The 26,814-nt window shown below is 35.8% G+C and overlaps 1 protein-coding gene across 1 annotated transcript in view; it reads left to right on the top strand.

Moving 5' to 3' along the window:
• Positions 1-26,814, top strand: part of CD109 (CD109 molecule) — a 167,204-nt gene that overhangs the window by 134,575 nt on the left and 5,815 nt on the right. The window contains 9 exon segments of the mRNA XM_021000156.2: positions 1,648-1,729; positions 4,357-4,585; positions 5,534-5,699; positions 8,536-8,726; positions 9,795-9,950; positions 11,620-11,685; positions 15,616-15,758; positions 20,027-20,174; positions 23,580-23,682. Coding sequence (XP_020855815.1) covers positions 1,648-1,729; positions 4,357-4,585; positions 5,534-5,699; positions 8,536-8,726; positions 9,795-9,950; positions 11,620-11,685; positions 15,616-15,758; positions 20,027-20,174; positions 23,580-23,682 — 1,284 coding nt within the window.

Genomic DNA, 26,814 nt, shown 5'->3' with positions numbered 1-26,814 from the left:
AGAAGACTTAAGTTTAGATCCTGCCTAAAACATTCATTAACTATGTGATCCTGGGCAAGTCACTTAACCTCTGTCTCCCTCAGTCTCTTCTTCTGTAAAATGGGGATAATAATGGTGCCTACCTCTTAAAAATGTTGGAATGTTATGAAGATAAAATGAGATATTTGTAAAACACTGTGCAAACCTTAAAGTGCTATGTAAATGTTAACTATTATTGATTATGATAAACTTAAATTAATTCTAATTTTTTTTGTAGAAAATTGTTTTTTCCTCTTTGTAACCTACCCTGAATTTTTTTTTCTTCTCTATTTAGAGCCCTAAGCCTAGAATATCACTGCAGTAACAGAATCAGCTGTGTCTTTGTAGATTAACTTTTCCCAAAGAATTAATTGGCCACCATAAATACCAATAGGTTAAAACTGACTTAGAGGGGAAATAAAGTTACTCTACTTATATTGCTTAATACAGAATTCTCCCAGCAGTCAGATGTAGATAGGGAATTTGTTTCCTCCAGGTTATGTTTTTCTAGTTGCCGTTACCCATGATCATAGCTCAACATTTACATTCCCTATTCCAGCTAAATAAGCAAAGGAGGTTTACTTCAGAACTGGAGAATTTAGTATTTTGTTTTCTTTGTGCTGCCTCTGTCTGGCAGAGGATTGGTGGCAGTGTTGATGCAGAGTCCTGGAGGTCAGCCACCTGAGAGGTAATTTTCACAAAGACTGATCTCATCTCCATGATCTCATCCCCATGACCAGTTTTACAATATCTCATACTTGGAACAACAATTGTTGATAGGATTTGTGCCGTTAGAGGGCATATTGTTCTTTTTTTTTTTTTCTGGATAGGTCATTCTGATTACAGAGATATTTTCCATAGTTTACATGGATTCCAAAATATTTTCATGTTTTACAAGGCAAAAGTCACAGTTCAATTGTGGCCATTCGTGTTATAAGGCATTGAAGAGAACCCGTATGGTGAATGAAATCCTGGTTTGTAAATCAAAGGCCTGGGTTCTTGTCCTGAGTTCCATTGTTAAGCACCTTTGTGATCTTAAGAAAGTTTTTTAAAAACTTGAGAAAATTATTTAGTATTTCTGTGACTCACTACCCCCATTCTGCTGCATTCTAATTTCCTGCTGTAGTTAATGTAAAGACTAAGAAAAGAATTAAGTAAATCAGCTTAATCATCAAATTTCTGTTCTTAGTATCAGCAATAATTTTAAAAATCCATTATATTGAAAACTTCATTAATATTAAATTTTACTAGCTAACTTTCTGGGAAGGGGTAAAGATGTTAAAAAGGGGATGTGTTCATTTTTATGGCAAAATTATTGTTTTTAAATAAAAATATTTAATTAAAACTTAAAATTGAGCATAAATATGACCATCTAAACTTGTTTAGTAAACATGTCTAGATAATTTGATTTTTAAATTAATGCATTATAACCTTTAATTATACTCTCCCTCTCCCTCTTATTTCTAGTACTGTATTGTAACAGTCCAATTTTTTTATATCCCTCACAGGATCTGCAGTAGCATATACTGTGTAAATATTTGACTCCTTTTCCTTTTCTTTCTTCTGCCTGAAAATACTGACTAGGAAGTTGATAATAATGAACATTCTTGTCTGTTTTCTTGTCTTCAGGCTACCAAAGAGAACTTCTGTACCAAAGGGATGATGGTTCTTTTAGTGCTTTTGGAAATGATGATCCTTCTGGGAGCACATGGTATGTATGTTTGCCAACAAAATTAATTTATATCTTAGATCAGGAACATATAATTCAGATACTGCACTGAGATGAAAATGCTTGAGAATTGGCAGACACTTCTCAATGGGTTGGTTTTCATCAGAACTATTGCCCAACTTTGAAGGAGAATCTCCTGTAGGCGGTAGTCTAAGGTCTTTCTGAAGAAAGCCACTTTTATCTTTTTGGAAGATGAGTAATATTTCTCTCATTGTGGGTACAGCAACATGGAATGCTTTGAGATGATTGTACATCTCACAGGAACAATTTGTGAGAATGACTATGTAGTAAAAGGATAGAATAGTCTGTCTGAATTCTTTAAAGTTTTCTGTTATGAAATAAAATTCAATATATTGTTAAGGATAGTAAGGAATAATTGGTTAGAATTGCCATGGTGATTGAATGAGCCCCTGGGCTTGTTATTGGAAGACAGAAATAAAAATGGAAAATGCTGATTATGATGCCTTCTCCCTGCCCTGCTCATAACCAATGATCCCAGGGTGAATGATGTTGTGTCTGGATGATTTACTGGTTCTTACCCATCATTGTGCATTTTGCAGTTGTACATATTGTACCCATATACATTTAAAGCTGGGAGTGGCAATCAGCTCCCTCAATTTACAGATCATGAAACTAAGGCTCAGAGAGGTGAAATTCATTAACTCAATAAACATTTATTAAGTGCCTACTGTGTGCTAACTGAATGAGATACAAAAAGAGACGGAAAACAATCCCTGCCCTCAAGGAGCTCATGATCTAACGGGGAGACAAAACTTGTACATCTAGTAGTTAGCTGAGGTGACCTTTGAATCCATGTCTTCCTAACTCCAAGTCCAGTGCCTAGATACTGAATCTTACTGCCTTTTCTTTTTCTGTATCTCATTTCCCTTTGTCTTCTGAAATTTGTAGAGTAAAATTGGTCACTTCTTCAATGTTATGCCACTTGGTGGAAGGAGGATATTTCCTTCCTTGTTTTTCTTCAAAAGTGTTTTATGATACTTTTGTATCACATTTATGATAAGGGTAGTACAAAGGGTAATACAAAAGTAATACAGTTTGAAGAAATACAGGAAATAGGGTGCAGAAGTCTATCCCTCCCTACAGGAAAATAGAAGGGGAAGGGGATAAGAGAAGGGGAGAGAGATAGAAGTGAGGACAGACTAGGGGAAGGGATATTCAGAATGCATGCCTTCTTGGGGTGGGGGGAGGGGGGAGATGGGGTGAAAATTTGGAATTCAAAAACTTGTGGGAGTGAATGTTGAAAACTAAAAATAAATAAATTTATATTAAAAAAAATCTTAACTTACCAAAAGATAAGAGCAATTTTCATATAATAACAGGATGTTTCATTATACTATAGGATTCCTTTAAATTCTAAGCTTTTTTATGTGGAGTTAAAATTAAGTTTATTTGCAAAACACTTCTGTACAGTTATATGTGATTATATTTAAACTTTAATGATATAGCAGAAACAGGAGAACAATTTACATGATGACCACAATAATGGAAGGGAAAACAGCTACAAAAAGACTACGATTCTGTTCAATACAATGACCAACCATGACTTCAAAAGATGACGGTTGAAGCATACTATCTCCCTTCTGTCAGAGAAAAGGAACTAGCAGCATATAGACTACATTCAGTAGTACTGAATGAGACATACATTTTCAGACATGACCAATGTGGGAGCTATACTGGGGAAAAGCCATAATGCACAGCAAGAAGTGAAAGCCATTAAGTTAAACTCTATGAAAGGTAGAAGCCCAAACATGGTGACCTGTTAAAAATTATAACTTAGAGACAAAAATCATGATTTGGACGCTAAGTCATAACTTAGGTAGTATGAGCTGTATGTGACTGGTACCTGACCAGTTCCCAACCTTGAGTGCCTGAGCATTTATCCAACCTGGATGGATAAACACCTAGATGTCTGGGAACCAGGTTCAATACTAAGTATAAACTAAAATGTTAGCCAAAACATAGCAGAAAAACCCAAAATATCCACCAGTTTGCAGTGAAGCACTCTGTGGTTCTTCCTCTCTTTGTCTGATTTCTATAATTACCACAGGGATTTTGGGGAGTCTTTGCAGGGATGCACTGAATTGTCTGGCAGCTGCCCCAGATTGCCCCTGTTTGTAAGTATTCATAATGATTGATTAAACTCCTATAATAAAAAAAAAGTAATACAGTTTGGTTCTGGGGCATAAATACTGGACGCTCTACTTGATTTCAGCAGATATAAGATAGAATACATAATTTTGTTTTTCCTCCAAAAATACTTCTAATATTTCACAAACGAAGTATGAATTTAATTCAAAAATGAATTTCTTTTTTTTGGTAATGAAGATAGTAACTATACTTCTCCTTAGAGGACCTAGGATATAGATTTGTAGGATTCGTAGGACATGGGTTCCCATGGCATCCACAGCGATGCTCCTTTGCTATTTTCCTCTTTGCTGTGCATTCTGTTTGTTTCCTTCCCCCAACTATCTTTTCATCCCTCTATTCTATTCTGTGTGGGAGAAATCATTCATTGCTTATTTAATGATATTTGGAAGGTTTTATAACATGTAGTTCATTTTAAAAGTTCTATTTTTTCCCTCATCTAGGTTATCAGCTTTTGTCCTAAGATGTTTTCTTCAAGCTTCTCCTTACATAGATATTGATCAGGATGTGTTACACAGAACATATTCCTGGCTTAAGAAACATAAAAGACCCAATGGTGAATTCTGGGAACCAGGAAGAGTGATCCATAGTGACCTTCAAGGTGGCACTAACAGTCCAGTTACCCTTACAGCCTATATTCTGACATCCCTTTTAGGTTATCAGAAGTACCAGGTATTTAACTTTTTGTTGTATTTTATTTGTTGTTGTTATTGTTTGTCCATCATTATCAAAGAGGGCCATGAGGTCAGGAAGATGATACCATGACTTGTGAGTGAATTGGATTTAAGTGAGAGAGGGCTCTCTCACTGCAAAGTCACCAGCCTCACTTTCTCCTCTGGAGCCATCTGGGTCCAGTGGCGAGATATAGATCAGGACAACTGGAGATGGCCCCCTGTATTCGAGTAAGTGAAATAAAAAGGAAGGGATGTTTCAGGACCCAGAGACCCAGTTACTTTGCTTTCTAAAACTACATCTAAGGAACCCAGTTTGAACATGTACTCCTTTGCTTCCATGTTCCAACAATCTACTTGATAGGTCCTTGTCAGGAATATCTGAAGAAGTTCTGTAAATTATATTCTTAAAAATAAAACTTATGCAAACATTGAAAGATATGCCATTAATAAGTTAATGGATATTTTATCACTTAACTGGGAGAGGTTTTTTTTTTTAAATGAAAGTTATCTACTTTGGTAAAAACATTTTCCCAACTGTTTGGCTAATGATTTTCTTATTTATAAAAAGATACATTTGTGATTGGGCTACTAGTTGGTGCAGTGGATACAGTGCTGGGCCTGGATCATTGATCACCTTCTAGTTTGCTGCCACTGCATGAGGTGTGATAGATAGTTTCGTCTCCTGAATTAATGTTCATTCCTGAAATTGAATTATGTGCTATGCTCCCCAAGCACACACCCAAACCTTGCTTCTGATTAGCACTCTTAGCTGGAGAAGCCCTTCTTCTTTTGGAAGACAAGGCCCTAATTACTTGTCATTGTAAAAAGCTAGTTATGACTGTTTTAAAATGATAATGTGTCAGATTCCTAAGTTTCATCAAGGTTTGTTATTTAAATGTGATAAAGAAGTTATTTTTAGTACCCTAATATCTCCATGTCTGTCTAGGCCTCCATGGATATGAGATCGTCTGTTAACTTTTTGGAGTCCCAGTTCAGGGAAGGTGTTTTAGATAACTATACTTTAGCTCTCATAAGTTATGCGCTGTCATCTGTGGAAAGTTCTGAAGGGAGAGCAGCTCTGGATATGTTGAACCAGAGAGCAGAACATGAAGGTTAGTGTATTCTTTTATTATGTACGGAATTATTTTCTGTTTTGGTGTGGACTTGTGATTTCTTTGATGTAGGGAACCCCAGGTTGCAGATCTGCTTGAAAATTAAGGAACTTGCCCAGGACTTTCAGACTTAAAGAAAGCATGACGTAGTGGATAAGTCCTGGACTTGGAGTCACAAAGACCTGGGTTCAAATCTTTCCTTAGCTACCTACTGGCTGTGTAATCCTAGGCAAGTCACTTAACCTTTTGGTGCCTCAGTTTCTGCAACTGTAAAATGGAGTCGTAATAGCACCTACCTCCCAGGATTGTGAGGACTGAATGAGATTATTAAGAGTTTTTCAAACCTTAAGGTACCATATAATTCCTAGCTGTTATTATTATTAGAAAATGAGAAGTTTGGACTTGATGACCTCTAAAGGCCCTTTGGGGCAGCTGGGTAGCACAGTGGATAAAGTGACAGGCCTGGAGTCAAGAAGTCTTGTCTTTATGAGTTCAAATCTGGCCTCAGACATTTACTAGATGTGTGACCCTGGGAAAGTCACTTAACCCTGTTTGCCTTAGTTTCCTCGTCTGTAAAAGGAGAGAAGGAAATGGCAAACCATTCCAGTACTTTTGCTAAGACAACCCTAAATGGGGTTATGAAGAGTTGGACATAACTAATTGACTGAACAACAACAATACTTACTTTAATGATTTTAAAGCTGACATATGCTGATGTTGTTGAAATGGCTTTTACCATTTTGATTATTTGATATCTCTTCTGCAAGGTGGCACAGAGTCTATTTACTCTGTTATACACCCAATAGGCTACTTTATTCCATGCCTTCTCTAAATTCAGGAGGTTCACCTATCCTCTTTCAACTGGAATATCATCAAATCTAAATATATTATTTCAGTATCAATCTACGGGCATAATATGCCCAAAGGAGTATTATGGAAACATCATACCTACTAATTCTAAGTTCTGCCAATTTAAATAAAAGATAGTTTCATGAAGTTGTTAGACACTTGTAAAACTTCACAAAACATCATCTTCATTATTAACAACAGTCAGACAGTAAACATTTATTGAGCACCTGTATATACCAGGTACTGTGTGTTGAAAGAAAGACAAAGCAGAGCCCCTGCTTTCAAGGAGCTTACAACCTAATGCAGGAAGACAATCCACAAAAGGAAGGTAAGAAGGAGATGCTACCCTATTCGGGGCATGTGGAAGTCTGGGGGAATTCAGCCAGGTGGGAAATGATAAAATGGCTGTCCTGAGTGCTCTCCTTAAATGGGAAGGCTTAAATATGGGAGGAGCTAGACATTTATTCTTTATTTAGTATCTTTGACCTTATCCTAGATATTGGCTGATTGATTATAGGATCACAAATTGAAAGCTAGAAGGAACCTTGGAGGCCATTGAGTCCAAACCCTCTCCCTTTCCTCTGTTTTATAGATGAGGAAACTGAGGCCCAGAATGATTAAATAATTTCTCCACAGTCACTCAGCTAGTATATCTGAGGTGGGTTTTCTTTTATTTCTTTTTTTTCTTTTTTTTAAAATTTTTAGGCAGTTGGGGTTAAGTGACTTGCTCAGGATCACATAGCTAGTAAGTGTCAAGTGTTAGTAGGTCAAAGGCTGGGATTTGAACTCAGGTCCTCCTGACATCAGGGCTGGTGCTCTACACACTGCATCACCCAGCTGCCCCTTGAGGTAGGTTTTCAATCCAAGTCTTCCTAACTCTAAGTCCACTAGACTTTCTGTTATAGGAGGCTACCTCTCAAATGTTTCCATAGAAGCAGAAATAATCCTTGTTATTTCTTCCTTCTGCTAACTGAAAGATCTACTCACTTGGTTGTTTTTGGCATAGATGTAGCTCTGGATGATTGACTGACTGATTGATGTAAATACTATTCAAATAGTTCCTGCAGTGCTTGGGAGGTGGATGGGAAGAGAAACCCCAAGGAGGGAGAACCTCACCTCCTCCAGGGTATGTGGCATAAGAATTTTTAGGAGAATTCCACCTGATTGGGGCCATATGGAAAATTTTACTGAGGAGGGGGGTTATAACTTAAACTTATATTACTGTGACTTTTGAATAATGAAACATGCTAAGTCCTCCAGAATTTTAGAGCTAATGAGGTTCTTAGCCATCATCTAGGCCTTCCTTTTTATTTGGAGAAACTTAGGCTTAGGGAGGGTCTGACTTCATACAGCTAGTTAATACAGAACTGGGAGAGCTCAGGTTTCAGAATGCTCAGTCTTGGTTTGTTTCCATTACTTCACCCTGACTCCTAAAGTACTTTTAGAAATGGATATTCAGATGGGTTGTGTACTTTACCTTCTGGACTAGAGTATATATTGCTTTCTTCTTTTCAAAATTGGTCTTTTGTCTTTAAATCACCTTCATTTCTGAACATATCCTTCCTCTTCCTCTACCTTGTGAGCATACCTTATAACAAAGATTAAAAAAAAATGGGGAGTGGGAGGAACCAGTTAACCAAAACCAACCAACACACTGACTACATCTGACATATCCTTTTCTCTTTTGTTTAAAATTTAATTTAATTTAATTTTCATTTCTGAATTCTTTTCCGCCTATCTCCTTGTCCTACCTATTGAAAAAACAAGAAAAATAAAACCCATTACAGATATCTATAATTATGCAAAACAAATTCCTGCCTCAGTCATGTCCAAAAAAATGTGCTTCATTCTGCACTCTGGGTCCATCACCTTTCTATTTGGAGGTAGATAGATCTATACTTTTCTTAGCATACATAGGTTGAAAATAGGCTTAATTATCCAGCCCTCACCCGTTGTTGAATATCTTGATGCTGTTGTTCTCTGGCAGGAGGCATGCAGTTCTGGGAGTCATCACTGTCCAAACTTTCTCAGTCCTGGCAGCCGAGTTCCTTGGACATTGAGGTTGCAGCCTATGCGTTATTGGCACACTTCCTGCAAAATCGGATGGCGGAGGGGATGCCTATTATGAGGTGGTTAAGCAAGCAGAGAAATAGGCTTGGAGGTTATTCCTCTACCCAGGTTAGAGATGATAAGTTATTGATTGCCCTTTTCTGAGAATATAAGTTTGTGTGTGTTGTGTGTGTGTGTGTGTGTGTGTGTGTGTAAAGTTGTTACATGCTGTTCTGATAGGTAGGATTCTGGCTTTGTGGAATTGTATGAATATAAAGAAGTGGAAATTGTTTTTACTTAGCCATATCTGAAGACAAGTCTCATCATTTTATAGTTACATGATGTCTACATTTGAAGGGACATAAAGATTCCATGGTTTGAGATTCCAAATTAAGATTTTTCAGCAAAACCAGGGTTTTTTTAATCCTTTATGAATAGAAGTATCTATGGGGTTTATGTGTTTCTTTTCCACTTTCACATTTCCCCTTATTCAATATGGTAAATTTAACATCTGGTTTCTTATAGAATATGTATCAACTGATCGACTAGTTATTTATGGCTTTAAAGTAAACAAATTAAGGCTTTATGATGAGGGAATAAGGAGGTTTTTTTTTTAAAAAAAATCATTCTTTAAGTCTTTTTGTACTTTTAAAATTGATGATAACTTATGGTTAGCAACATTTTGTGTCATTTTAAAGGTAAATTGAATTTTCTTGTCAGTCCTGAGAAGACATTCAGGCCTGATGGGGGTGAGGCCCAGTTTATCTTTTCCATGTCTGTATCCTTTACAAATGCTTTTTGTTTAAGACTTAGGATTTCTCACATAAGCAAGTCCTATGAAAAGCTCCCGGTTATTTCTGGCACTCCATCACCTCCTTAGTTCTTCAATGCTGTTCTGACACAGCTGGATCAGTTATTTAATAGGAAGGGCAGAGAGTCTGACTCAGGTGTATCTGACTGGTTCCCACCTCTGATGTGATAGGAGACAAGTAGCCAATCAGCTAGGGAGCTTTTTTCTCATCTAATATACTTCTAGAAGGAATGTCTTATCACCCTAGTAATTGTTATTTTTGACAGGGAAAAAAAAGTAATTCACAATTCAATAGTAAGCATTACCTTCAGTTATTGGGAAAAATTCAGACTCCTTTAACTGTTGTGTCTTTACTTTATAAACCGTTTTTTCCTTTCCCTTACCAGGATACCATTGTGGCTTTGCATGCCTTATCTACATTTGCAGCTCTCACTACTACTGGACAGACAGACATGAGAGTCACAGTAACTGGGCCTAGCGTGACAACACCAACAGAGTTTCTGATTAACACTGAAAACCGCTTTCTTCTTCAAACAGCAGAGGTAGGTAATGAGGAATGTTTGTCCACTGGAAAATTATTTAAAACTGTGTAGATGATACTTTAAGCAGGAATAATTCTCTCTTTTGTTAATTTATCATTTGTTTCAATCATGAAATAGATGAGCAGATTTCAGAAAAGTTAATATAGGACACAGGGGTTGAACCTATGGAATATTGTACCCGGGACCCTGGGTTAAAGAAAAGCAGCATGAGTGCCCCCCATGGGTGAATGTTTAGGAACCCAGACTAGGAAAGAGAAGTAGATTAAGTGAGAAGATGGTCATAATGAGAGAAGAAAGCAGATGACCCAAGAGAGGCAAAGGAGACCAGCAGTGAACTTTTTGGCTGGAGGTCATAGAGCACTCCATTCCTTCTAGTGCAATCCAACAAACATATATTGAGCACCTATTATTCATTCAGCATGATGCTAAGCACTAGAGATAGAACAAGTCAGCAAAGCTTTGCCCTCAGGGAGCATATTATATAGTCTTTGTACTCTGGCTTCATCAGATGCTTTCATGCTCCCCTTTTCTTCCCATTTTAATATGGTCTTGTACCCTGGCCTGGGAGGAGGAGGAGCAATAGCCTCAGGGTCCTGGAAAATAAGTGAGGGAAAAGGAAAAAGAGGGATGGGGTGAAGTGCAGTGTGAAATGAATTATGTCACCACGCTTGAGAGACATCTCACCATTCAGGACAGGAAGATAAAATCCCTGGTTGTGCTTTGTCTAGAGCAGAGTGTGTGGGCACTTTAAATGAAGAATGTCAATTGCCAGAGACCTTGATTGACCTTTCTACCTCTACTTACACTTAATGAAATAAGGGGATGGCAGCCAGAAATCACAGTTAGAACAGGACCTTGTTCAACTTCGTTCTCGAAGAAGACCAGTTGACATCACAAAGATTGGTTGGTAGAGGGGATGATTCTCCTTTCCTACCTGTTATAGTGTGCTTTAGATCGGTGGTTCTTAACCTGGGGTTCATGACCTTGGATGGGGGAAAAAATCACATCTTTGTTTTCTTTAGCCTTTAGTTGAAATTTAGCGCTTTCTTTAATTATGAATATAGGTAACAAACTATTATAGCATAAGGCTTCACCTGACTGCCAGAGAGGTCCATGACTCAAAAAGTGTTAAGTACATTTGCTGAGGATTAGTTATTTAGCTCTTCCCAAATATGTGTGTCTATTTATATGTGAGGATACATTCATATGTTGTGTATAAATTTATATAGAGGTATACACATTCATGGGCATCTAGGTAGTGCATTGGATAGAGTGCCAGGCCTAGAGTCAGAAAGATTCATCTTCTTGAGTTTAAATCTGGCCTCAGAAACTTACTAGCTATGTGAGCTTGGACAAGTTCACCTAACCCTGTTTGCCTCAGTTTCCTCATCTGTAAAGTGAGCTAGAGAAGGAAATGGCAAACCACTCCAGTCTCTTTGTGAAGAAAATCCCAAATGGGGTCATGGGAGTTGTACACAACTTATGTAACATACATAACATAACATATATATTGTATGTATACTCTTTTTTAACTGACAAAGAGGGACAATAATGAACTGTTTGTACTTTTGCTAGTAGTACTAACCTTGAACTTTTTAGGGTTTTCCTATATAATAAATGATACGGCCATAGTCACATATTTACTCTTTTTTCTCTTCCTTTTATTCAGCTTGCTGTCCAACAGCCAACTTCAGTTACTGTTTCAGCAAGTGGTTTTGGATTTGCTTTCTGTCAGGTATGTAATCAAGTTATTTAGGTCAATACTTTGGTTACTACTTAATTGATGAATGTGTGTCCTCTAATTGAATCAGTTTCCTTATGCCTAATACAGCCTACGACTGTGTTAATTGATAGAGTAGAAAAAAATTCTTCAACCAGTGGTTACCCTTTTTGGTGATGTTTTTCTAACTTAGCGAGATGGGAGTTTGGATAACAGGCTTGGGATCTGTCATCAGGCCTGTACTCAACAGTTTTCCAGTTTGCTGTAGTACTGGCCAGTACTGGCATTCTATCGATGTGGTACTTAAGAACCCAGGGTGAACCTAACATGTTCATGGAATTATTTGATTAGAAGTTTAGTTAAATACCACTGTTCTAATATGATTCTTTGGAAGGTCTTATAAAGACAGCTTAGACAATCTTATTGATTCATTTTTATAACCTTAGGTTAAAATTACAAATGGCTTTTAATTTAATTTTTAAAATTTGTAAATATTTCTATTTGTGAGTTTTGCCGATTACTTGGAGAAATAGCAACCAATGACTAATTCAGCATTAAAGTCCAATGGAGTTTTTGATGGCATTAAATGTTAAATACATGGTTAATTCCCATTTCCTGTTTTAGTATGAAAATACGTGTTTTTGGAATATATTAACCTCATGCTGATTCATTATGCATTTGAATAACTTACTTTAGTTATGTACTGTCCATTTTAGCTTTTTATCATAATTATATGTTTCATAATGTGTGGTAATATTTTTAGTTAGGGTTTTTTTTTGGGGGGGGTTGAGGGGTGAGAGTTTTGAACCCGTGATTAAATCATTTGGGGAACTCCTAGTAATAAAATTTATTTTGTTGGTGCAGATAGTCTACAATTTACAGTCTTAGGATTGTCTGGGGCATGAAGACAATTAAATGACTTGCCCATAGTCACATGGCACAATTTGTGTCAGAGACAAATTTTTATATGTAATTTCAATAAGATTTTTAGATGTAATTTTCACTATATATTGAGGTCAATTTTATTTTCTGTGGAAATATGTCTCTGAAATTATAATGGGGAATCAATGGGAAAAATGTTCTATATTCAAGTGTTCATTTTATGTACAATTTTGAAGGAACACCCCTATTGCCTAAAGTAAGGTTAACTTGTATGTTAAAGTACAATATGAAACAGAAAATAAATATCGATAGGTAAACTAATGTTATAGTGAGCACCATATAACTAATTTCGACATTCTGGTAGTTAAGATAAAAATTGAAGGAATTCATTAATAGGTTATTCAGTTTTTTAAAATGAAGAAACTGAAAAAAACACAGATATTTGTAGTACCTGAAATGAATAATTATTAAAATAAGTAATTATAGGAAAACTGGAATCTTAAAATCCAAACATGCAAACATTTCATATGAAGCCTAAGAAAATGTGCTCTAAGTATGAAAAAAATACATAAAACCCATACAACACCTCACATTCCCTGTTGACAAAATCAAAGTGGCTGTCAAAGAGAATTCAAGAAGCATGTGTTTAATACACACTAAAAAGTACTGTGCTAGCTAATGGGGGAGAGACAAAGATTAGTAAGACTACACCTGTCCTCATGGAGCTTACATTCTAATGGGGAAATGTCTCTTTTTAAAAATGGGATTGAAAAAATAAGAAATGGAAGCCCACCAAATATGACAGGTCCGAAACAATTAGAAATATTGCAGATTAGGAATGTGGCAAAGCAACCTTACAAAGATGTTTATTCTTTAAATCTATCCATCAAAGGAAAGAAGACAACTGGCGAACAATTATGAAACCTTAATAATTATCTTGTAAAATAAGCAGAGAAAAAGGAGATAGTTAAAAGGCTATTTAAAGGAAGGCTTGACTAAGAAAGACATTGGGGACTTTCTCATTTCTATTATCTTTGGATGCACAGGTCAGGTGTATTAGTTTCTGTAGCAGTAAATACACGGAATATCCCAAATCTAACCAATAAAGAAGTATATGGAAAGCATTGAATCCCAACACTACTTATTCAGGTTTTGAAAGATTTTGAGAGCAAAATTATAAAACTATCCACAGGAATGTTTATTAACCTATGGATGTTTATAAATTATTAATATTTATGAGCTATTAATGTTTATTGCCTATTATTAATTATTATTTAGATATGATTTATTACTTACATTTATTTAAATTTATTACTTATTAAATTTATTACTACGTTAAAATGTGAATTTATTACTTATTATTTGTAATATTGATTACCTATTATTGTTTATAGGGCTTATTAATCTATTAATGTTTATTAACTTATAACTACAAATGAACACTTTGCTAAGTAACAGTGCAAGGTATGTAAGTAGATGCTGAATAAATTTTTAGCTAAATTCTTATAGGAAGGGATGGGGTGGAAGAAGTAATTGAATCTTAGCTGTAAGGGGCCTTTGGTGCCATGAAGTATAACCCACGTCTGACAAAGAAGACCACTGCATCACCCCTGACAAGTGTTCCTCTATACTCTGCTTGAGGATTCCCCTGTTATCTTTTGAGGCACAGTCCCCTCCCTCTTGCAGAGACAGATTTAATTATTTGTAAAGTTTTCCTTTCATCAGATTTAAATTTGCTTTTTGACAACTTCTACCTTTTGTTGCTGGTTCTGCCCTCTGGGTACAAACAGAAAAATGTCTTTATTTCTCTTACATATGGCAGCCTTTGAAATGCTTGAAGACAACTCTTATGTCCTCCTTGAGTCTGAAGGACTAGATTTATTCTCTTTGGCCCCACAGGGTTAAATTTGAAGCAGAGGATAAAGAACATAACATTTCCCACTTCTGTTCCCATCAAACTGGTGAAATATTAAAAAAAAAAAACCAAGAGTAGGCATCACCAAACATTTAAATGGGTCAGCTTAGTTTTTGCAATGAGAAATCACATTTGATTAATTCCCAGTGTTTGATTGGGGGAATCACTAAATAGGTAGACCAGGAAGAACCAATGAATATAAGATTTAAGGGACAGATGAGAACTAGTCATGACAGAGGGGTGTAAATAATGAAGTCTCTCGAGGATTTATTTCATTTAACGCTCGCCAGGGAAGGGAGGATCATGAAAGCTCTAAAGTTTGTAGTTAACACTGAGCTCTTACAGGTGGTAAAATCTCCAACTATGGGGAATAAACTATAAGATCACCTCGTAAGGCCTTGTGACTGGGCAGATGAGTTAGAGACAGCGTAAGGCAACATCTTGTTACTGTTCAGTCGTTTCAGTTGTATCTGACACTTTGTGACCCCATTTGGGGTATTCTTGGCAAAAATACTGGAATGGTTTGCTATTTCCTTCTCCAGCTTATGGAGGCAAACTGAGGAAAATGAGGCAAACAGGGTTGACTTGCCCAGGGTCACACAGCTGTTAGTAAGTGTTCGAAGCCAGATTTGAACTCAGGTCGTCCCAACTCCAGGCCTGGCACTCTATCCACTGTGCCACCTGGATGCCCTACCTGACACAATCAATGCTTAATAAATGTTTATTGATTGACTTGACATGTACAGTTACTTTCATAACAGCATTTTCTTTAGGTAATATACCAGTGGTATGTGATTTTGTATGGTTGAAAACTGTTCAGAAAGATCATAACCCATCTCTAATTACTAAGAGATAATGCCTAAGACTCAACAAGAATACATGAGTAACCTGTCATTACATAGCTACTAAGAGTCAGAGGTAGGATTTGAACCTAAGTCTTCCATACTTTAAATACAATTCTTTATCCATTATTGCACGTTGCCATTCTTTATTAGGCCATAAAAGTAATTTTTTCCACTTTGCAGATTATCTCCAAATCATAATTGAGTGTTTGAGAGACTCTTATGATCAAATATTTATCAATCATGCTGGTAATCCCTGATGTCTGGTCATAACATTCTTCATCCTCCCCCTTTTATTTCCTTCAGCTCAACGTTGTTTACAATGTGAAAAATTCAGAGTCTTCTAGAAGGCGCAGATCCACCCGAAATCAAGAAGCCTTTGACTTAGATGTTGCCGTAAAAGATAACAAAGAGGATATCAATCATTTGACTGTGAATGTGTGTACCAGGTAGGTCTTTATTTGGGTCTTTACTTCCTTATTTTACAATTTTACTGAGGATGTAAATCATTATATGTATATTCAAGGGAAAATGTTGGAAAACTATCCCATTATTCCTTTCTCTAGTTATTGAATACTTTTGGAACTAAGAAGGACAAATGAAAAAAGTTCCAGGATATGTTTGATACTCCAAATATAGAAGATAGCCTTAAGATTTCTATAATGGAACAATGTTTTAAGTAACTTCAGTACTTCAAGTATTTAAGAAGTATTTTTAACAAGTAATGTTTAACAAGTATCTCTTCTAAATCTTCTAAATTGGCATCTAGGTGGCACAGTGAATAGAGTTTTAGACTTAGAATCAGAAAGACCTGAGCTGAAATATGGCCTCAGACACTTACTAGGTGTGTGATACTGGGCAAGTCACTTAACCTCTGTCTGCCTCAGTTCCCCAATCTGTAAAATGAAGATAATAATAGCAACTACTTTCAAGGTTTGTTGTGAAGACTAAATGAGATAATAATTGTAAAGTGCTTATCACAATGTCAGCTATTATTATTGTTATTATTATTAAAATTTGACTTCAAGTGCTTGTGAGCTTTGTGACCCTGGGCAAGTTGTTTAACTTCTGTCTGCCTCAGTTTCCTCATCTATAAAATGGGAATGACAGCACCTATCTCCCAGGGTTGTTGTGGAAATAAAATGAGATAATACTTGTAAAGTGCTTTGCAAAATTTAAAGTGCTATGTGAATGTTTAACTATGAAATCTGAATAACATGTAATCATATAGGTAAAAATGGATAAGAATTTTTAGAAAATGTTGTAAACTTATAACATGCTATAAACTACTATAAAGTATTACAAACTACAGCTAGTTAAATTTTACACAAGAGAAGAAAATTGTAAAGGTTGAATTAGTTATTGACACTGACTTATTAAGTATTTAATTTAAAAAATTGTATTTAGTTTTTCAAAATGTATGACTTCTTCCCCCAATATTCAACAACCTGAATTGGCTCATTTTTTTTCATTATAGAGTTTTGAAGTGATATGAGGATAAATGTGTAGACTTTTCTGAAACTTCTTATATTAGTGCTAGTGATTTGATGGAGTGAGAGCTGATACCCATTATGCTCCAAAAAGTTGTTTTCACATTCTATTCTAATTCAATCAGAGCCACTTTGTTTCAGGGTTCAGATATCCAATCAGTAAATATTAAGTGAATGCCTACTGTGTGCTGATCATGGTGCCAGGTATTATGAGATAATACCTATAAGTATAATTCCTTTATTTTCTCTTCAAGGAAAGAGTTTATAATTTGGTGGGAAGACAGAAATAAAATACAGACAACAATTAGAGAACAATTAAGTGTTAATCTAAGTGGTATCTAAGTGCTGTAGTGATTTAGGGATAGGAAAATATCACCGGGAACTAAAGTACTTCATGGAAGGAGGTAGAATTGGAAAGGTCTTTGAAGAAAAGTTAGCACCTAGGCAAGTTGTACATAATAGATTTGCAGTTTCATGTGCAAAATAATAAAAAAAAAAGTAGATGTAAGCCAAGGGTTCATTGCACACATATATGGCATCTAACACTGTCTTGGGTACAGTTCCTGTTAATAAATGTTTGTTATTATTAAATTCAAATGAAATCCCAATTTGGATCCTCCCAGAGGATGGGATGACACTGACCTCAAAGTAATCATGTACTCTCAAGCAAAAGACATTATTTAGGGGGGAATCCTAAATCAGCCCATACCTGATGTCTAACAGGAAGGGTTGGGAGAAACAGGGAGTTGTGAGAATCTCTTTTTGTGGTTCTCTAATCTGCTGACCAAAAAAATTGAGGCCCAGCATCCCCTTCTGAATGCGAAAGGATTCTCTGTGCTATTATAATGGGACTTTACTATGGGAGAATACTTGTTTCTATTCCATGGCCTTTATTACCGGGAATCATCTTTTAGAAATGATGTGGGAATATTTAAGAGGTGATGGGGGAAATTTAGAAAGGGAATTTTATTAGGGTGTGTTCAGTGGTGGTTGAAAAGTAGACTTAGATCCAAAGCTATTCAGCCATGGACCTGGAAAGGATGTTAGAGATGACCTAGGCCACACCCTCATAAGAGTGTGGCTTGCCCGTTTTCATGCAGGTAGTAAGTACAAAGCTTAGGATTTGTACCCATCTCTTCTGACTCTAAAACAAGTACTCTTTCCCTTTTACCACACTGTATGCAACTAAATCTCTGTGGAAAATCTCAAACATGTACTCATTTAACACTGGGGTTGTAATACTGACCTAGGATAGGTGCGTGGATGGGGTTGGTTTATGCATCTTATAATGAGATTATTTGGTCTTTTTACTGGGTGTTCTTGAATAAGGGTCCAAGGCAACTTTACCTTCTTCCAGGGATTCATAATATTTTTTGTGTCATGGATTCCTTTAGTGGTATGGTGAAGCCTATGAACCCCTTTCTCAGAATGTTTATAAATACATAAGTAAAAAATCCATATTAGGATTACAAAATGAACCAAAGGTTAGTGAAAATAAAGATATATATGTATATACACACATATGTATATTTGTATATGTGTAGTTGTATATGTGTGTGTATACATGTTATATACGTTATATATATGTATGTATATATTTCCTATTCAAATTCCCAGTCTCTCTGAAATCTATCCATGTACTTCATGGATCTGAGGTTAAGGACTACTATGTTATTCTCATTTCTGCTTTATGTTGAATAGTATTATAGTAAGGTTCTAGCTTATCCTGGGTATAAGTTGTCTCTCACTTCTTAGGTAGCAAGCAGAAAGATGAGGTCACAACGTTACATTTAGATTTAATATTTAATATAATTTAAACAGTTTGGCCATTCCCCTCATCTATGATAATTATTCAGATAGAATTGCCCCGAGGTCCATTTCAGTGACTTATTTTCAATTGCATCTATTTTGGCTATGTGGAGGACCCAACAGATGGTTTCAGTTGCTTCTGATTTTGAGCCAGCTGAAGTCAGCAGTTGTGCTGTCTTGCTTTTCAATCAGTCAGACTGCCAGGCTTAATATCACTATTTTGAAAAGCAAGTATTCTCTGCCCAGTCTTCCTTTTTCTTCTTTTTTTTTTGGCCGTCAGTAACTGTAAATAAATAGTAATTGAAACTAATTGAATAATTGTCATACTATGCACATTGGAAACATATTCTTTTCCATGATCATTCTGATTACTTCTATATTCCAAGGAAGTAGCTCCTGCCACCTATCCATTTTAGGGAAAAAAAAAGCCATTCTCTAGGAGGTAGAAGTTTTGTTGTTACTTAGATTTTGGGGGCTGGGGAGGGGAAAGGTGGGTAGGGGCATTTTGTATAACAGCTCAAAGAACAATGCAGGGCAATAAAACTTTCCAAGGTGTGTAATCCTACCAAGTTGGCCAAAGAAAGCACAAAGTGAACTCTAAAATATTCAGGGGAACAAAGAGAAAATCTCTCCTCATTAAGCCTTCTTTTTCCAAAACTAGACGGTTAAAAGAGTGCTAAGGGTTTGGCATTGGGGCTGCCCTGAGAGATTAAGAAAGAGCTGCCTCCACTTTGGGTCCTGGCTTTCAGCTGAGAAGTCATGCCATTCTCTCCTGAGAAAACAAAAAAAAAATGTAACTTGCTTTAAAATCATGGCAACTAAAAGAAGACTCCTTTTTGAAATAAAGTAGATTGCATCCTTCCCTATATAGAGTCCCATATAGCTTACCTTGCTGTGCACTGGGGATTTTTACGTAATCATTTTTTTGAATTTTGAAAGAGGTTCATGAAAGAAAAGTTATTTGATCTTTTGTCATAAGGTCTGGGTTTTAAGAAGAAGCATTTAGAGAAACTAGTGCATAAATATTTCCCCACACAAATTCTTATTTGAACTGTGAATAAAAACAATTAATGTAATGAGACTTTTAATTTCTAAGTAAACATTGCATTTTGTGTTATATGTATAGTAAACTGCTGTCAGCATATTCAGTTTTTCATGAAATTTTGTTCTCCCTTTTCACATAAATTTCCTTCCTTCCTTCTTTCCTTCCCTTTCTCCTTCCTTCCCTTCCTTCCTTCTTTCCTTCCTTCTTTCCTTCCCTTTCTCCTTCCTTTCCTTCCTTCTTTCTTTCCTCCTTCCTTCCCTTCCTTTTACTTCTTCCATTCTTTTTTCCCTTCTCCCTCCTTCCCTCCCTCCCTTCCTTCCTTCCTTCCTTCCTTCCTTCCTTCCTTCCTGCTTCTCTCCCTTTTTACTTTTAGGTTTCGGGGACCATCAAAGAGTGGCATGGCTCTGATGGAAGTTAACTTACTGAGTGGTTTTGCAATGCCTTCAGATGCAATTTTACTGAGTGATACAATTAAGAAAGTAGAGAATGATCATGGCCAAGTCAACCTATATTTAGACTCTGTAAGTAGAAAAAATAAATGTAATGTATATAAACATCTAGTATTTTGTCATGTTTAATATAGCATAACTTTCCACAGGCTTTTTAGCATGTTATTTAGGTTATTTGTTTTTGGTGCATGGTGGACTTTTTAGGCCACGGTTCATAGGATCATAAATTTGGAGCTGGAGGGAATCTTAGAGATGATCTAATCTAACCCCTTCATCTGAAAGATGAAAGACTAAAAGTGCAGGTTAAGTGACTTCCCATTGTCACCGAGATAGTAAGCAGTAGATCTGGGACTTGATCCTAGGTCATCTGATTCCTGCTCCAGCATGCTTTCCACAGTCCCACCCTGCCAAAAGATAATAAGAACCACTTGGCTTTCTATATCCATTGGAAAGACTCAAATCAGCCAAGCAAAAACTTGACTAGAATTAAGGCAAAGATTTTGATGAGATTATAACAATGCAGGCTATGCAAATAATTATTAATATACACCCAAGAAACAAGATTATAGATGCTGTAATAATATAAATTTCAACATACCAGTTAGTAGGTTTATTGTAGGACTCTCAATGACCACCAGTGGTTCACAGGTTACATTTGGAAACCCCTGATATAGGGAGGATTTAGGAATCTTTAATAGTATAATGCTAAAATGAAAAATTCAGCTATAATTTTAATTTTTTAAAAATTAACAACCATTTATTTTATCTCCATTCCTTCTCTTTGGAGAAAAAAAGAAAAAAAAACCCCGCATGACACATATGTAACATATGAACTGTATGACTGTATATGTGTATGTATATATGTATATACACACACATACATACATATACACATACATAGACATAGACATAACAGAAATTGTTAAAGCAAAACAAATTCTCACACTATCCATGACCAAAAATATGTCTCATTCTGTGTTGAATCAGGAGGTGGGTAGGATTCTTTGTCATTTAGCCCTGTTTTGTGATTGTTCATTGCATTGATTAGAATTCTTAAGTCTTTCAAAGTGGTTTGTCTTTACAATATTGGTGTTGTATAAGTTGTTCTCCTGGTTCTGCTCACTTATTTAACAATCTACAAATTTTTTAGTGGTTGTGTGTGAATCCTATGAATTTAAATCCAGGGCTATTCCCATAATTCTGTGCTATTTCTGTCAATTATGGTCTGTTTTTCATGGCAAATAAATCTAATAATGGAATATTTGAATTTTAAAAAATCAGTTTGGCAGCTCTGTTGTCACCTTTTGGCAGGGTGGGAGGGAGGAGAGGGAGGGAAGTGGTGGTAATTCTTGTGCAGAAAAGGCTAAAAATTTTGTATCTGTCTTTACCTGCCCCAAATTCCTCTGGATATCCTGGAATCAGTCTTATTTTGGGTGCTTAGAAAACTGTATTCTCCAAGTGTTCCAGGTAAACTGGAGCTTGAGGCACTGATAGTAAGCAGCAGCTATTTTAAGCATTACTATTATAGCATTACTACTAATAAAGCTGCCATTTTGCCCACAGTTTCTCAAACTTCTACTGGTCCTATTCGCAACTTCCTGGATTTTGTGGCAGTTTAGGTGCCTGGAGACACTATGTCTATAAACAAAAAATGTTGCACTTGTTGAATGGACTAGGACACTCCCTGATCTCTGCCTCATTCTCCTGACCTCCCAGTTTTTATGATCATTTGGATTGAGCCATCACAAAAGAAAACTGTCCCAGATGTGGTATTTAGGACAGGTCTGTTCCTACAGACTGCCTTTTAGTTGTAGTCACAAGCTCTCCACTATCCCATGGATGTCTAAAATCTGGTTAAGGTAGAATTTGTCTACCCATTATCTAGTTTTTATGCTATTAGATATACTGATGTGCACACTTCATTGTCAGGAATGATTTGAGAGTTTGAAAATATTGCGATGATCCTCCTTGAGTCTATAATTGTCTGGAAGTTATTGGGAATGCTACAAAGCTATTGATTTAGAGCTGATGTTTGGGGATGCAGAGATAACTTGAATAGCACCCCGAATGAAGCTACTCTTCCAATTTGCCTTAACACTCTTGGGTTGAAGTTCCTAAAAGGTTGGCTGACTACTTCTCTTTCAGGATTCTAGGGGTAACCCTGGGAGGATTTATTTATATGGTCATCATTCATGAGCACCCATAAGTATATTTCTCATTAACGATCAGCCAATAAATTAATTAGGTTTTGGAAAAGGCATTTACTAGAATGTCATAGCGAGAACAGTTGGTACAAAATATCCTCTCCCTGCTCCTCCCAAAAAAGCCTGGGCACACTCTGCCACAGATACATGTAGATCCATGGGAAGAGTAAAAGTGTTCAAACAGTTTTAGTGGGTCATACATGTGAGAAATACATGTAGCAAAGCTCTCAGCACTTTATAGCCTAAAAATCCTTTCTTGAATCCATAATATTAAGGGTCACGTTCCTTGGAGCTGCCTCCCTCCTCTGGTTACTGTCTTTCTGAACCCTCTATCCTTGACATGTCACTTTGTTCTCTATTAATGTATTGTCTTCTTCTGGTTTAATCTCTTTGACCCCCATCTGGGTATGCTGTCTTATACTGATCCAGTGTTTCCCACTTACATCATTAATGGTCGAAGTGTGGGATAATTGAGAAAAAGAAACTTCCCACTTCCTTCAAGGCTGCTTCCCTCTCAAAAGTTTAGATCTAACTGGAACTTCAGTCCTCAACTCCCGTACTGGTTCATTGCTTATCTGTTTGCTATTTTTATGTATAGGCCCAGTGGTATTTCTTATTCTTTCAACCAATCATAAGTTGTTTCCTGTGTTCTTTCATCTGCCTTCATCCAGTTGCTAAAACCTTGTCCTCTCAAATTGATTAATAACCTAATTATATCTTATAGTGAGATTTTAGGAAAACTATTTAACATATAATTTATATTGATGGATTGCTTCAGTTGTGGGTGTCTGAGGTTTTCTGTGATTACATTAATGGAAGTGAGGGTAGAATTCTTACACTAGTATTTTAAGGGAGTTTCTATGGAACATCGTAGATCTCGAAGGAGAGAAGTGATTGACTTGCACTCTCAGAAGTATTTTTGGAAGTGGAGGCTAACTCAATTACAGAAGGAATCAGGAGCCAGCCTGTTTTAATCAATGGAGCTGTCAAACTGTGATCCAAAAAACTTGGGTTCTAATCCTTGCCCTGCTAATAATTAGTACATAAGTCACTTAATTTTTTAGGGTTTCCTCAGCTGTAATATGATCTCTAAGTTGCCTCCTAATTTTTAAATTGATGAAGCCATTAATCTTCTATGCCTAATAGGTCCTCATTGACTACAGAAGACATAGAAGATTCATAATTGTTTCCAGACTGAGGACTCTAAGGTTGTTCATTGTACACTGAAATACATACACATTGTACTCCAAACTTTGTTCCTATTTTTTTCAAGGTAAATGAAACACAGTTTTGTGTAGAAATTCCTGCTGTGAGAAACTTCAAAGTATCAAATACCCAAGATGCCTCAGTATCTATAGTGGATTATTATGAACCAAGTAAGTGTTACTCTTTCTGTCTTGTGTATAGTTATTCAGAACTCAAAATAGGCAGTTACATTTTTGAAAAACACTGCATAACTTGTTCACTTGGTGGGTGGCAAAAGCCCCCACTTAAGTGAAGAGATTTGCTAATAATTTATAAACAGTATAACATACATGCTATTTTGTGTATGAATAATGACATCAAATTTGAAAGTGTTATTTTTGCTTAAGCATTGTTTTAGACTTTGAACTTAAATGCCCAAAATTATGTTGACAAAGAAAAAATTAAAATACAAACTCCAGTTAAAATTCAGTTTCCATATCTTTTTTGCTCATATTTCAAGTAAGCTATTTCATCTGTTTCTTGTTTTACAATGGGAGTTCCTTTTATAAGAATATTCTCCATCTTATAGATAGATTCATTTGGCATGAAATTGAACCCTTGCACCTATAAAAATGGATTTGGTTTCAGAACTTGGGTGTTAGAACATTTAGAGGACAAGATCTCAACAATCGTGATTCATGTTTTTTTCTCCCCCCTAGAATAACGAATTTCATTGGCTTGGTGCCAATAGGTGCATGTTTAGGTGGGAATAGTGTGCTGAGAAAAACAGGTTTCATGTTGGAAATAACTCAAGTTCATTGTGCTTTTGTAGTTGCTATTAATTAAAAAATATTAGTACCTGAATTTTATATAGTCAACAATGGCATTTGTGTCTGATTTGAATTTAGTTACAGAGTAAAAAGTTTACCCTGAGATTTTCCTTATACTAAGCTCTTAATGACTTGTATATCACATTTTGCAACAAATTCCCTTTTGCAGGGTATCCCCAAAGTCTTAGTGTAGTTTTTAGCTATTGGAGCTTAAAAGCTATTAAAACTTAAAGTTTACTTAACAAATTTTCGAAAGCTATTCACTAAGCAATACACTAAGACTTTTGGAATATTTTGTATATCTTGTAGGTCATTTGCAAAGAATTAGATTTCAAAATAAGTTTAATTCATTTGTAGAACTTGATAATATTAACATGAAACTAAGAAAGTCATGCCACTGGTTATCCCTCTGATAGGAAAGTACATCAGTTTCTTTTGTCCTTTCTTAGTTTTCCAGATTTGGAAAAGATTTAGTCTTCTCTATCACAGTATTGAACATTTACATATTTTTATTTTTTTTTAAGAGTGAGAGTAACACTCTGGGGATAGAAAAGGGAGGATGGTGTGGCAAGTCCTGATAATAATGCATTCATCCAAATAATCTTATATTTCAAGGATCCATTATTTCATCTGTTTGGGTACTTAGTCAACAGATACAGTTCACAACTACTCTATATTTAAATATATATTTATAGAAATGCTTTAAAACATTTCTACAAATATATAATGTATTAATAAATAAAATTTATTTATTAATAAAAATTATTAAAATGAATTCCATGGACCAAAACATTTCATTGAAGCTTCTGAAAATGAGGCCCTAAAGACATGGGCTGGTTCTGGACAGAATATACAAAGTCTTTTGCTAGGGCCAAACTTTTGACCTTCTGGTCTGGAATAGGAACAAACAGAGCTTGAAGTTTTCCAACATAAACTTTGAGAACCCAGGGTCATAGGATCAAAAATCTAGCAGAAGAGACCTTGGCAACCATCTTGTCTAACCTCCATAGTTTACAAATGAAGAAATCTGAGTACATGGAGGTTAATTAATATATATGTGTGTGTGTGTGTGTGTGTGTGTGTGTGTGTATGTATGTATATGTATATGGCTTTTTTGGTGAGCAGTGGAGTTAAGTGACTTGCGCAGGGTCACACAGCTAGTAAATGTCATGTGTCTGAGGTCGAATTGGAACTCAGGTCCTCCTGATTCCAAGGCCTGAGCTCTAACCACCTGCCACCTAGCTGCTCTGAGGTTAATCAATCTTTTTTTTTTTTTTTTTGGTTAGGCAGTGGGGTTAAGTGACTTGCCCAGGGCCACACAGCTAGTGTTATGTGTCTGAAGCCAAATTTGAACTCAGGTCCCCCTGAATCCAGGGCCGGTGCTGTATCCATTGCGCCACCTAGCTGCCCCATTAATCAATTTTAATAAGCATTCATTAAGCCCCTAATATATATTGATCACTGGGAGAGACAAAGACAAAAATGAAAACGTCCCTGTCTTAAGGAACATATATTCTAGGGAGCAGAAGGGTGTAAAGAGGAGATAACATATGCTTCTAAAAATATCTACAAAATAAACAAATAAAATCCTTTCTTACTTTATAAGAACTTTGCTGGAAGATTTGCCCAAATACACTAACAAATTACCACATTTCCCAAATGACTGTTTCTCAAAGGTACAAGGAGAACATTTGGCAACTTTAAAGCAAAAGAAAAGATGATTTATCTCTGGAAATTTGTCAGGAAAGCAATGGATAATGAAAGGAAACCATGTTACTGGTGTTAATCATTAAAATAAAATCTGATATGAGATAGTTTTAAAGTGCCACAACCTACCTTATAAAACTATATAATATATATTTTTTAAAAATCCCACATCTGAAACCTCCACTAAAAAGTCAAAGAAGTATAAGTTGAGTGTGCTTTGAAAAAAAAATTAAGAAGTATATAGTAAGCAGTTACATGCTGCAGGATTTCTACATTCCGACCTGGTATTGTTGCAATTTCAGCTTAGAGATTAAAAAAAAAAGGTTTAATGTATTCAGAGAAGGGTCATAAACATGATTTAATTAAATTGTAAAGATACATGGTATTTAAAGTTTTCAGACAGTCCCCTTGGTTAGGAGACAAACCTGTGTTTCAAAATAATCCTTTGTCTTTTTTTTAAGGCCATTCATGTTGTGAAGTAAATAAATATATAATTATACACACATATATATGAATACATACCTATGTGTGATGTATGCATAGACAATATTAATTTAAACTAAATGTTCTCCAAGGGTTTTTAACAAGTTATAGCCTGAGTCTTTCTTCTTCCAGCAACATAATTACATTGTGTTTGAGATTGCGATCTACATCTCCAACTTATTTTTAAACGTTAGCCAATTTCTTGGTAGTGGATTTGACTGAAAATACCCTTTTACTTTGGCTAAGAGTTTGGACTTGCCCCTCTCTGATCAATGGTTTCATGTCAAAGTAAATAATTAAACC

Source organism: Phascolarctos cinereus, unplaced genomic scaffold (genome assembly GCF_003287225.1).
Source record: "Phascolarctos cinereus isolate Bilbo 61053 unplaced genomic scaffold, phaCin_HiC Scaffold_5;HRSCAF=322, whole genome shotgun sequence".
In the NCBI taxonomy this organism is placed as follows: domain Eukaryota; kingdom Metazoa; phylum Chordata; class Mammalia; order Diprotodontia; family Phascolarctidae; genus Phascolarctos; species Phascolarctos cinereus.
This window is presented reverse-complemented; position numbering and strand designations above follow the sequence as displayed.